At 44.5% G+C, this 13,971-nt stretch overlaps 1 protein-coding gene across 6 annotated transcripts; it reads right to left on the bottom strand.

The window, feature by feature from the left end:
* Positions 1 to 1,209: 1,209 nt before the first annotated feature.
* LOC118663060 (glyoxylate/hydroxypyruvate reductase B-like) lies at positions 1,210 to 13,965 on the bottom strand. 6 transcript variants are annotated; one of them, XM_036322365.1, is made up of 7 exons: positions 13,825 to 13,965; positions 13,454 to 13,538; positions 9,950 to 10,334; positions 8,416 to 8,587; positions 6,162 to 6,340; positions 5,285 to 5,381; positions 1,210 to 1,435 (listed from the first exon to the last, which is right to left on the bottom strand). In XM_036322365.1, exons 3-7 carry the CDS (start codon positions 10,329 to 10,331, stop codon positions 1,258 to 1,260), a joined length of 1,008 nt encoding a protein of 335 aa, XP_036178258.1. In that variant the 5' UTR covers positions 10,332 to 10,334; positions 13,454 to 13,538; positions 13,825 to 13,965; the 3' UTR covers positions 1,210 to 1,257. The 6 variants fall into 6 exon arrangements, with proteins under 6 accessions (XP_036178258.1, XP_036178261.1, XP_036178259.1 ...); XM_036322368.1 differs by having other exon boundaries at positions 1,210 to 1,414; positions 5,285 to 5,372; positions 13,332 to 13,538; XM_036322366.1 differs by having other exon boundaries at positions 5,285 to 5,372; positions 13,332 to 13,538.
* Between the last annotated feature and the right edge of the window lie 6 nt (positions 13,966 to 13,971).

Raw genomic sequence — 13,971 nt, forward strand, 5'->3', positions numbered from 1 at the left:
GGGGCCAGACGGCAAGGTGAATTTTTACCTCTTGGAAGCGTGCAAACCAGGAGACGGCTGGGAGTACAGTTTATGCAACCTTCCTAAGGCCGACGCTCTATCCACTAAGCCAAACCAGACAGGGCTCTTCTCCTCTCTTCTTTTTCCTTGGTGGTTCTCAACCTTCCTAATGCTGCGACCCTTTAATACAGTTCCTCATGTTGTGGTGACCCCCAATTTCATTGTTACAAATTGAACATAAGTAAAGCATAGTGATTAATCACAAAAACAATATGTAATTATATATGTGTTTTCCGATGGTCTTAGGCAACCCCTGTGAAAGGGTCGTCCGACCCCCAAAGGGGTCTGGAGCCACAGGTTGAGAACCGCTGTTCTAAGGGATTTAAGGATGGAGATCTTAGGGGAGGTCACAGGGGAAGATCTCAATAGAATATTGGACAGCTTTCCAGTCATGTCCTTTCTGGGTCAAGGTCTCCACTGATCGGTCGGCATCAGGAGAGGGGGTCATTAGTCAATGTAGCTGGTCCTGAGGTCAGCCGTAGCTAGTTTTGCTGCTTTTCTGGGCCTGGAGCTGAAATACAGCTAAGGCCTAGATATTATCTCTAGGGAAGAAAGGTCAGGGTTCCAAACCCATGACCAGCCATATGCTAGGGAGGAAAGGTCACTCTGGGGACAAGGTCACCCTGGGGAGGAGGTCCCACGTTGTAGTTGTCCTTTGCTAGGCATCCAGGGCTTTCCGCCCTAGTGACCTTCTGTACCTGACCCATCGTCCTTGCTCTTCTAACATCTGTCTACTGCCTACCACAAATAGTCATTGCTTGAATGTTGAAAGAAACAAATGAACAGTGATTAGAATATGAGGAAGGCTACCTAATCCAAGAAGCTATGGGAATTTAACAAAATGGAAAGCAACAGCCCACTGGAAAACGCACAGACCTAGCCCAGGGTTTTAATGCAAATTCAAATATTTGCAACTTCTGGATGTTAAACACATAACTGTGCTCAATTTCATTATGAATGATAACTTCCCTCATAGTGCTGCCTTGAGGATAAAGTGAGAATGCAATTAAGACACTTAACAGGCTCTCAATAGATGATCAGTATTGTTACTATTCTAAGTTTTTCAGATAAAATGATAGTAAACCAACCTATGTATTGGACTCAAACATAAAGACAACACACAAAACAATATTTTTCTCATTAGCCATATTATGGGAAAGCCATATTTAATCCCTCTGAATTCTCAGCCCACATAAATCATTTAAGTAGCACTTCATTAGGAATGGGAAGGCCATTGAGAGAAGCCAGGATACTTCCAATCAAATTTTCCATCATCTGCCATCTGGCTTGATGAGTTGCACTTCCAATGTGAGGTGTCAGAGTGACATTCTTCAACTTCAACAAAGGATGATCTCTGAAATACAGATGGGGAAGGCTACAGGAGGCTTATAGCATACTCTAAATTGCACCTAGGTATGACCACCATTCATCTAACCCTAGTATGAAGAACCTTACATTTTGTGGTGCAAAATACATATTCTAACTGCATCCAGGCCATTAGCACATAACAGCACAGCATGCATGGTGGATTAAGTGGTAGATCAATGGGCCCACAAGACAGAATAGGGCATTAGGGTCACAGGTGCTGGTCCAGGGTCATAGGACAAGCAGAATGCACCTTTGATAAGGAGTGGCATCCAGAGGGAAACTAGCAGATTAGAGGGAGTTTTTTTCCCAGGAAGAAGGCAAAGGATGAGAGTCAGCCTGGAAAGATGAGGTTTTAGTGAAGTGGGTCAGGCAGACTAAACATAACGATGGATAACACTAGAACCCAGCATTGGGAAAGGGCTGTAACCTGACCCACCAGTGACTCCTGACTATTTTAATAGACAGAGGCCATAGAAGCCATGTGACCATCCAAGCTATTAAGGTTCAAGGGGCACACACTTGGGATCTATGGACCCCCAAACCTATGGAAGTTCTTTGGGGGCACTTGTCACAATGACTGCCCCAGTCCCCAGGACTGTTCCACTTAAGGCATATCCTGAAGTACAGCTGGCAGGGATAAGAACTCTTCTGAAAACATTTGTCCTCCCCACAGGCAAGCGGTGGGCCCTGCTATCTGACAGCACATGTTAGAAAACACAGAGTGACTGGCTTTGTCCTAACTCAGTGGTCGGCAAACTCATTAGTCAACAGAGCCAAATATCAACAGTACAATGATTGAAATTTCTTTTGAGAGCCCATTTTTTTAAACTTAAACTATATAGGTAGGTACATTGTTATTAACTTAGTTAGGGTACTCCTAAGGCTTAGGAAGAGCCACACTCAAGGGGCCAAAGAGCCGCATGTGGCTTGCGAGCCGCAGTTTGCCGATCACAGTCCTAACTGATTTGGAACCCAGAGATAACTGACTCATGACCAATTGTAACACCTGTCCATAATAATATCTGGGGTGGAGTCCAGAGCCAATTTTTTGTTTGTTTTGCTAATCCTCATCCGAGGGTATATTTTTTTCTATTGATTTTTAGAGAGAGTGGAACAGAGGGAGGGAGGGAGAGAGGGAAAGGAGAGAGAGAGAGAGAGAGAGAGAGAGAGAGAGAGAGAGAGAAACATCAATGTGAGAGAGACACATTGATTGGTTACCTCCTACATGTGCCCCAACTAAAGCTGGGGGTCAAGCCTGCAACCCAGGTTACGTGCCCTTAATTGGGAATCAAACCCACAACCCTTCAGTGCATGAGCCGAAGCTCTACCACTGAGTCACACAAGCCAGGGTGAAGCCAGAGCCAATTTTGTTGAGAAAGCATAGAAAATACCTCTGTAATTGTTATTGATTTGTTATGTGATAAAATTGAATTATACCATAACCATATTGTGATATGGTGTAACACTAGTATTGTTGATAAAACTTAACTACCTCATGCAAATAAGTCATATGATAATACTGATATTATTGATCAACTGTATTGGGAGATTGAGTTAAAGCCCCCTCAGAATATGATACCAATGGGAAATGACTGGCCCAAAGAAAAACTAGATTTAGCTAAATAGCAGCTAATTTATTCACTAATAGTACCACATAAGTTCATCATAAGTTACAAATAGTGATAGATCAATGGGCAAACAAACTACTACAAAAATACAAAAATGCATGTAATGGCTTTATAGGATGGGTTAGCTGCTGCTTAAATCTATCCCTGCCCCAAACTGGCTCTTCCAAATGTTAGGCATAGTCATATTGATACTCTGGCTGTATCTGTCATATAAAAACTATAATAAATGTAGATGCTTCAATAAATGTGATCATTTTGCTGTAAGACAGCCTAGGTCAAGGATCAGGGAATGGCCCATGTAGTAAAGGATTAACTCAGCAAGCAGGCTTAGAGTGCTCAAACCTGCACACTCCAAAGATAGGCTCCTGGGAGATAACCTCTGAACGCTTGAGATATACTGCCTATATAAGTGTCACCTTATCCTTGGGACCTGGAGCACAGCAAGATAGCTTATGCTAACAATGGTATTTGTGGTGAACGCCTGTTTTGCTCACTTGGTATCCTGGCCCACTCTATGTCATTGTAAGGAGAGGCTGGGGACTAAGTCACAAATGTCAGACATGTGGGCACTCCATGCCTATGTGACCCCTTGATACTGAGGCTTGGGTGTGCCGTCAAACACCATTGCTGGAGTAACTACTATCCATACAACTCCACTGAGAGAGGGCAGCTGGAAGCTCACGCCTCCTTTCTCCTGGACTCCACCTGATACACTGGTTGCGTTTGCTGATTTTAATCTGCATCCTTTCACTGTGATAAACTGTAAGTGTGAGTATAGAAGAGTTTCTGAGTCCTGTGAGTCTTTCTGCCAAATCATTAAGCCTGAAGGTAATCTAGGGGGCTCCTTACACTATTGGTGAATGAACTTTTTCTTTTAAAAATAATCTTGTAGTAAATCCTGTGTAAGGCAAAGAATACTTATGCAGTATGATTAAATAATCCTAAAAATCCTTTTTTTTACAGTAAGCAACAACAAAATGTCTCCCCCCCCCAAAATCAAGATGAAACCCCAAGTCTGTCTTATAAAGATAATATAGAAATTAGAAATTAATATGGATGTGTAAAGATTAAATTATTCATAAAATAATTGCTAAATCTCGTAGCCACAAAAATCATTTCACAAGGGACGCTGGGAGCACCACCTATTGGGATAAATTGAACTTTGGGATATAACCCTGGTAGTTGCCCTGTGACTTGTTAGTGAATCTAATAAAAACCTCATTTTAGCAGATTAGACAGTAGGGGTGATCACATGACTTCTAGGTTTCTGAGTGGACAACTATCTAAAATGTTCATGCTTCTTAATTTATATTGGAATTACTTTTTGTCCTGGATTAGTGGTGCTTAAACATTTGTTCTCAGGATCTCTATGCATTCTTAGAAATTGAAAACCCCAAAGAACATTTGTTTATGTGGGGCCTATCAACATTTACTGTATTATAAGTTAAAACTGGAAAACATTAATACATACAATAATACAGAAGCACACATTCCTTTAGCTGTCAGAGTGTCATTACATATCCATGTGTCGTTAATAGTACACTTGTGAAAAAATATAAGTGGAAAGTAAATCACGCTTGACAGTATTACGAATATAGTTTTGACTTCCCCCCTAGAAGGGTGTCAAGACCACCTTTTCAGAACCTCTATAATGCCATTCAGCTGATAGGAATTTGCTTAGTGGATAGATATCAAAGTTGGAGGAATCAATGCGAGCTTAAAGACTAACAGCATCGCCAAAACCGGTTTGGCTCAATGGATAGAGCGTTGGCCTACAGACTGAAAGGTCCCAGGTTCGATTCCGGTCAAGGGCATGTACCTTGGTTGCGGGCACATCCCCAGTAGGAGATGTGCAGGAGGCAGCTGATCGATGTTTCTCTCTCATCGATGTTTCTAACTCTCTATCCCTCTCCCTTCCTCTCTGTAAAACATCAATAAAATATATTTAAAAAAATAAAATAAAATAAAGACTAACAGCATCAAGTTTCAAAATAAATGACAGAATCGGGACTGTAGTCCTAACCGCCTGGATCGTTGGAGGTGTGGAAGCAGAGGCCAGACCATCTGCAGAACTGGACAGGTCCCCAGAGGCCAGTAGGCCCCTCCAGCCAAGACCCTACAGTTCTGTGACAACACAGCTTCAAAAGCCAGAGCAGTGATTGTCTGAGGACCCCACCCCTCCATTTGGAAAGGACTCTAGATACTGTCTGGCTTCCTGGCTTCCTTACCTGGGCAGAGGCTCTGGGTACGACACATCCAGTGCTGCTGCTCCAATGACTCCAGTCTGAAGAGCTTCCACCAGGGCATCCTGATCGACTAACAGACCTGAGTTAACAACACAAGTCCTCTTCGATCACCACAGTGAGGCAGTGCTCAGGAAAGACACGCTGGTCACATTAGCTGCTATACCACACGCATCCTGACCCTGTCCAAGGTCTGACAAAGAGACCGTGAACTTCATTCTGCTGATTCCCTGTTGGATATTGTGAGCCTACCAGGGGCCATGCAGTGTGCTAAGCTCACACCGACAGAGTTGCACCAAACCCTCCAATAACCCGCAGAGTCTGTACTCATTTGACAGGCAAGGAAGCCAAGTCTCCTCGATACCAACTGGCTCATTTCACCACACCACCTCCCCAAACAGTCCCCAGATACCCGTTTTATATTCACACTAAAAAACTAAACACCACAAGTGCAACCTATAACTGGCTACAAACACATACAGTACCACAAAAATGTCAAATAACTAAACTAGCACTAAATTACTTTCTTAAAGTGAAGGCTCAGAAAATTCATCCTCCTACATTCTGCTTAATTACACCTAGAAGATCAAACTGTGATGTCCCCACCCCAAGTAGATGCCTGAACTTGGATTTGGAAACTCCCATACTGCTGTGTTCTCATTTTTTTAAAAAATACTAATTTGAGGTTCAAAAAGATGTGAAGACAAAAAGCAGAAATATTTCTAAATAGAAGCTCACCACCCCACCAGTCTAAGTGGGTTTTTCAGCCACTCAGGAAAAAGGTTGACTAGAAATGCTGAGAGTCCAGCCTGGGGGTTCCCTCCTGCATGGTTTCCTAGCCACACAGACAGCAGGCCCGTACCTCTGCCGATGTTGACGAGGATGGCCGTAGGTTTCATCAGCCTCAGCTCCCTCCTCCCGATCAGCCGCTGGGTTTGGGGTGTCAGGCTCATGGCCAACATCACAAAGTCTGATCGCTGAAGGAGGTCATCCAGCCTCTCACAGTAAGTGGCCCCAACAGCTTCCTCCTCCTCTGATTTCCTATGAGAACAAGGAGGAAAAATCACCTTCTCTAGTGAGAAATTCATCAAGTTGTGTGAGGAAGGACTTTCTGAGGGGAGCCGGGGACTCAGCCCCGGAAACCCCCTGGGCACCTGGCTTCTCAGAGCCGAGCCCTCAGTGTCTGCAGGATTTCACATCAGACCCACAGCTCCTTGAGACCAGGACCTTCCTCTAGTGCATCTTTGAACCGCCAGAGTCTGGTACAAGCCTGATCGTGCGTCGGACGTGCTTTAAGTCATGTCAGAGCATCACTGAATGTGGGCAAACACATGGCAGTTTCCAGCAAAAACAAACAAAATAAAAACAAAACAGGAGAGTGCCGGGGTGTGCTGTCTGTTAAACAGGAGCGAGGACCCAAGGGTCAGATGTAGGCAAGACTGTGTTTTAACTTCAGTTCATTCAATCTGAATTCCTGCTTTGGCCACCCCAAACAGCTACTTAATTCCTCAACAGAAATTCCAAGCTTCAGGAGGTCACAGCATCCCAGGTTGCCACCACTGCCATACAAATATGAAATATAAAATTATACGAACCTGTCCTAACCTGTCTTAGCTGGGGACAGTTGGAGGAAAGATGAATGGCCAACCCACCCAGCTCCCTCCTCAATGCTCTGTCCACAGCACTCACCTTGTCCTGGAGAACTCTGGCCTCTGCCTTTGCCCTCTCCTCACACTGAAAGTTGTCTCCATTTGTCTTGGTGCAATTCCCAGTCCATTGTGCAGTGATTGAAAAGGGGGATGGCCCTAACCGGTTTGGCTCAGTGGATAGAGCGTCAGCCTGGGGACTGACGGGCCCCAGGTTCGATTCCAGTCAAGGGCGTGTACCTTGGTTGCGGGCACATCCCCAGTAGGAGGCGTGCAGGAGGCAGCTGATCGATGTTTCTCTCTCATCGATGTTTCTAACTCTCTATCAATAAAATATATTTAAAAAAAAAGAAAAGGGGGATGGGCTTGCCCCGGCTGGTGTGGCTCAGTTGGTTGGGCATCATCTCGTTTGATTGCCAGTTCGATTCCCATCCAGGGCACATGCCCAGGTTGCAGGCTTGATCCCCATTAGTGGGCATGCAGAGGGCAGCTTATCAATATTTCTCTCATCAATGTTTCTCTCTCCCTCTCCCTTCCTCACTGTCTGAAAAAAAATCCAGCCCTAGCCGGTTTTGCTCAATGGATAGAGCCTGCAAACTGAAAGGTCTCAGGTTTGATTCTGGTCAAGGGCACATGTCCAGGTTGTGGGCTTGATCCCCAGTGGGGGACTTGCAGGAGGCAGCCGATCCATGGTTTTCTCTCATCATAGATGTTTCTGTTTCTCTCTCCCTCTTCCTTCCTCTCTGAAATCAATAAAAATATATTTTTAAAAAATTCATACACATATTTAAAAATAATATTAACTCCTTAAAAAAGAAAAGAGAAAGGGGATGAACTCTGATATAAAACCTCCCAGCTCACTGTGCCGCCATGAATTTCTCATCAGCCAGAATTCCATTCCATGTGGAATTCCAGTCATGGGAAGCCACTGCAAGTTGGTGAACAATGGCCACCCTCTGGCTGATTTGCAGGGGGAACTGGGCATTCAAGAGCAGGCCATCACCCCCTCGGGTATGCGTAGCTGAAGTGAGAGACAACTTGGGTTGGTTGGAGGGTTGTTCGGAGACAGCATCAATAGGACTGAGTGTTGGGCTGAAGGAAATGGCTTTCAGATTGAATAAGTGAGTGGGTGAGCATATAGCTCAGTACTAAAGGAACCAGTCAAATTGCTCAGTGGTTATGGACTGCATCTCCCTTGATCAAAAATCACTGGAGAAGTAATAATAAAATAACAATTATAGGTGAGTTAAAATCTCTTTCTGGTGAAATTTTTTAATGGAAACAAGTCACAGTCACATTTCTAGGTAATCGTAATAATACCATGATCCCTTTCTGGACAATCAATCCCACTTTCTGGAAGAAAGAGTAGGGAGTCTTATGAAACATGGGGAGTCATACACCCAAGCCACGTTCAAGGCAGTGATGGTGTACATTCTGCTCCGTTTACCTCAAGTCCACTCTGAATCTCACCTGCGTTTCCTGTTGTGGTACAGAATGTTCATTTCAAATGCCCGGGCCCGCTGAGCGACCTTGTAACCAATACTGCCCATGCCGATAATCCCCAGGGTGGACCCCGTCACTTCCTGGCCCAGCCAGTTTGTGGAAAAGCTCTTTGTATCTGGTGAGGTGGCCAACTGGTGACCTAAGATACATGAGAAGACAGTGGAGAGTGGAGATGGTGCCACACAGAAACCCACAACCCTTCCTGGGACCTTTTGCCAAAGTCACAAGGGTATAGGATGCTGGTGGCAGACCATGGCTGTCATGCATTTTTATGTGACAGCTAACAAACGTTTCTGCAGGGAATCAAAGGGAACAAATGGCAGTGTCCTCATAGCAAAACCAGCACTTCCTGGTGAAATGCTTTGAGAAATTCTTTTCACATCAAGGAAGCATTTCTGGTTAAAATTGTTTTTGAGCCCAGTGGTTGAGCATCAGCCTATGAACCAGGAGGTCACAGTTAAATTCCTGGTCAGGGAACATGCCCGGGTTGCAGGCTCGATCCCCAGGGGGGCCATGCAGGAGACAGCCGATCAACGATTCTCTCTCATCATTGATGTTTCTAGCTCTCTCTCCATCTCCTTTCCTCTCTGAAATCAATAAAAAATATTTTTAAAAAAAGAAAAAACTTGGTTTTGGGGTGTGTGTGATTGTATATGTGTGACTGTATGTACATGTGTAACTGTATGTGGGACTGTGTACATGTGTGAATGTGTATGGTTGTATGTATATGTGTGACTGTATATATTTGGGACTGTGTGTGGGACTGTGAGTATGTATGGGTGACTGCATATGTATGTGTGTGAATCAGCATCAGAAACAGAAAGAGACTACATCTTGCTTCTCTCTCTTCAAACCCTTCACAACAAAGCTCCATCAGGAGGCTGGGCGAGTGTTGAGCTACCCTGCCTTTCCTGGGGATGCCTCCAGAGATGTCCAGTGTGTGGACAGATGGGATGCTGCCTACTCACATGGAGGCCTTCACCCCCTGGTGGCATGCTGACCAGTCAGTGAATTACCCCCCGACATTTCCCAGTGATGCTGAATTAGCGCGCGCGCACACACACTTCCCACCTGTTATGTGAGTGAGAAGCATTTGGTAGGGCTGCCAGCAGACTGCTGAACTACCTGTGCCTGGGACTGGGCCTGGGCACTAAGTGGGCTGCAAATGACCAGGAGGGGCTCCAAATACCAAGTGCCACCAAGTTCTGGATGCAGTGTAAGGAAATCAGGGCCAGGAAAGGATTTGAAGTTTGAAGGTAAAATTATATTTGTCATCTATAATAATAAAAGCATCATATGCTAATTAGACCGGATGACCTTCTGGATGAAGCCGGGGCTGCAAGGGAAGCCCAGGTCCCGGTTGCCAGAGGGAAGCCGGTGCCAACAGCTGGGGGAAGAAAGGCCTACTCTTGCACGAATTTCATGCATCGGGCCTCTAGTGTATTAATAAGTGTCTGCCATCTGATCTCTCAGAAAAACCAGCATCTCCAACATGATTTACCTTCCACCACTCTCCGGGCTGCCGCCAGCAGTAAGGCCATCCCCATGTCTGCGGTGGGACTGGAAACAGCCTGCGGTGTGTTGGCCACCTTCACACCAAAGCTGGCGATGAGCTTCAGGTCCAGGTGGTCTAAACCGGCTCCTGCATTGGCAACAATCTTCAAGGCGGGCAGGCTCTGCAGGAGCTCCTGATCAATAGCTGGCTTTCTGTTCCAGATATATGCAGCCTGGATCTTTGGACCCACTTGTGTTTTATTTTCTAGCAGGTCTTGCATGGTAATGAGATTAAAGTATTTCTGCAACTCTCCAACATGATCTTTACATATACCAGATGGCCCTTCAAATCCAGACACCAAAACCCCTGGTAGGTCCTGATCCTCCATGGCCTGCAGAAAGACAACCATGATTTCTGCTATCAAAATAGAGTCTGTAAGAGAACAACCCATGTGCTCTCCTGCTACTCTTCAGATTTTCTACATTACAACAAGGCTGCAATTCATTATGAAAGTCAATAGACCCAGAGCTCTGAAGACACCAGTGTCTCCATCACACCCTCCTGGTAACCATGCATTGGTGTAACCCCAATCCTGGAGTGTGCTTCTAGTGAAGAGAAATGGCAGAGTGATGTGTTGGGAGATCACTGCCTGTCTGCCTTCTCAATGCTGGGAGGCAGCCTGTGCAGAGGCCATGACTGAGCTTGGAAGCAGATCTAAGAGGCCTGCCAACAACTAGGTGAGCCTTGAGATGACTGCAGCCCTGTTCAATACCTTGTTTAAAGTTTCATGAAAAACCCTGGGCCGGAACCACTCAGGTAAGACACTCCCGGATTTCTGACCTGAACATCTGGGAGATAACAGATGTTTGCTATTTCCAGCCACTAAAATTTAGGACAATTTGTTATGTATGCAGCAATAACTCCTAAAATTGTCTGTGAACAAAAATGGGGTTCTATAGAAAGTAACCTCACACAGTGATTGGGTCCTAAACTCCTAACTGGGCAGGTCACTGCAGTAGTCACGGGAAGGCATATATCTTTTTAAGTAAAAGGTTTATCTTTGCCTTACACAACCCTGTCCATTGTTTTTATGTGTCTAAGTTAACATACCTTTGAAATGCTAGATTAATCCTATTTTTGAGAACCCCTGAAGTGTGACCACCCTCAAGAGGGGCACAGTTTAGTCAACTCCCCTGTAATCCAATCCCCGACTTGCTCTCCCCCACCTTCATTGAATATTCCTTACATTCCCTCCTTGGTTCCAGATGCAAAAAAAACCTGAAAACTGTCATTCTGGGAAGCACTTGAGATCTTGCCTCCAGCAATAGTCAGTTTTGTCTCAAATAAACTCTTATAAATATTCTCTACAGGTTTGGAAGTTCTTATGTCGACACGACCTTTTTTTTTTTTGTACTGTGACAATAAAAGATATTTGTTATCTGTCAAATGAATGAAATAAGGTTTTACATTCCTTGTTACTGCTAAAAATAAGATATTTTTGACATTTCACAGCTTTCCTATAAAAGTAAAACCTGTTGTGTTTCAAGAATTGAGGTTAATGAATGCATCTTTGGGTCATGACTAAAAATGTTTAACATTTGTTTAAAGCTGAGAGTGCAATTGGTTTAAAAAAATTTTGGACTTCAAGATAAGATTTTCGTTTACTTTTGCAGAGAGGAAGCATGATTCCTGATCACTTTGTATTCAACTTTCCATTAGCATTGGTTAAAGAGCAATGACATATATCCATCACACCATTATTGTCAGTGGTTTATGTAGAAAAGACTCAAGATTCTCCAAGTGACTCATGGCTGCTCCAAATAATAAGAGGGGGTGAGATTTCCAGTTGAGAGAAATGAAAGTAACAGTGATGGGAGCATCAGGCAGATGCAGGGCTCATGCCTTCCTTGGTCTCTTTCTCTTGCACTGGACTTTAACCATCTCCAATCATGGGCCAGAGTCCAGCAAAGGAGCATGAGATATTTTATTTGACTGACAATTATCTGATCAGTGCATGACTAGATAAGGGGACCCAAAAGATTAAAATATGCCAAAGGGTTTACAGATTCCTTGACAATTGTGAGGTTTCTTGAGTTACCAGGTATCAACAAATCCAATATAACTTAAAACCAATACTATCACAATATATCTCTGCAAAAACAGGTGCTAAGCTCCTAAAAAACTGGATTCATGTAAGGGTGTAAACCAGTGGTTCTCAACCTTGGCTGCACATTAGAATCACCAGGGAATCTTTTTAAATCCTGATTTCTGGGCCTCATCCTCCGGAAATTCTGTTTCTTTGTTATGGGGTGGGGCCACAACATTAGTAACAAAGAAACAGAATTTCCGGAGGATGAGGCCCAGAAATCAGGATTTTAAAAAGATTCCCAGGTGATTCTAATGTGCAGCCAAGGTTGAGAACCACTGGTGTAAACTATGAACTAAAATATGATGTGGGTACCACAAATTTTACCCATTTAAAGCTTAATGTGCCATTGCCTACAGCTTAGCAAAAATAATAAACACCTGTCCAAATTTACCTCTAAATTCTGGCAGAGACCCTGAAGCCGCCTTCACCCTGCCTCAAATGAGGCAACGCTGCATTTCCCCAGTTAAATCCTTTAGGGTCCTGCTATGCAGGTCTGGATGGGTTTAGGATTTAAGTGCCTGTCACAGGGGAGGTTTGGGGTCAAAGCCGCCACGCCCATGCTTCAGAGCTCCATCCAGTCTTCCGCCCTCGCCACAACAAACTAGGGGCACACTTACCTTTCCAAGGACTCAAGATCTCAGGGACGCTCAGGTGGAGCCCAGTCTCCCAGGCAGGTTCCTCGCAGAGTCAGAGATTACAGTGACTTCCCACCTGCCTAACACACCTTACCTGCGTCTCCGCCCCTGCTACATTTAGCCCAACCCCAGTCCCGCCTCTGCCTGGAACAACACACACACCCCTAAGCAAGGGTGCCAATGCAATTTGATGGGGAAGGAATAATCTTTCCAAAAAACGCTGTGGGACAACTGGATATCCACATGTAATTGAATGAAGTTGGTGGAATGAGAAGTTAACTACAAGAGGAACGTTCTGCCAAGAACAGACGGGGGCCTGCAAGCGGGCCACGTCAAGAACAAAGTCTTGCACGCAAGGTTTATTGTTCAGAGGCAGAATTTATTTGAGGTGATAAATAGTCGGGCCACGTCAAAACAAAGTCTTGCACGCAAGATTTATTGTTCAGAAGCAGAATTTCCTTGAGGTGATAAATAGTCCATGAGGGCATGGAAAGAACAAGGGAAGGAACAGAACTGCTGGTTGAGAGGGTCTTTGAACAATACTGGAAATTAATAGTTTAATGTATAACTTAGCTCAGATGATCTCATAGGCATGCCTGTTTACCATTGTCACTTGCTGTACTCCATTGTTACTTGCTGTACTCCACTGTTACTTGCTGTACTCCATTGTTACTTGCTGTACTCCCCAATAAAAGCCAGGAGAACTTTGGAGGTTTTGCTACTTGCCTGAGCGAGCAGTAGCCCTCTGCTTCTCTAAACTCAATCCTGCTTGCCGAGCTCATCTCAGCGTCACCGTTCACCTGCAGACCACCTGCAGTTGGACACGTAACAACACACACAACAATTAACTCAAAATGATCATAGATCTAAATGTAAGAATTAAAAATATAAGGCTCGTAAGAGTAAACAGGAGTAAACATTCATGAACTCGGTTTCTTAGATATGACACCAAAAGCACAAGCAACGAAGGATAATTTAGACACATTGGACTTAATCAAAATGTAATACTTTCGTGCTGCAAAAGATACCAATAAAAAGTGAAAAGGCAATCCACAGAATGGGAGGAAATATTTTCATATATGTCTGGTGAGTCTTACGCGTGAGTTTTTCTGTTCATGAACTGCTTTTGCCACGTTTCTGTCTGGGAAGCATGACAGCAAAATGACTAATTTGGGGCCTCCGCGGTGAAGCTCGGCGCGGTCGGACACAGCACAGCCCCTCTGCACCGCGGGGCGGGGCGTCCG

Source organism: Myotis myotis, unplaced genomic scaffold (genome assembly GCF_014108235.1).
Source record: "Myotis myotis isolate mMyoMyo1 unplaced genomic scaffold, mMyoMyo1.p scaffold_m19_p_9, whole genome shotgun sequence".
In the NCBI taxonomy this organism is placed as follows: domain Eukaryota; kingdom Metazoa; phylum Chordata; class Mammalia; order Chiroptera; family Vespertilionidae; genus Myotis; species Myotis myotis.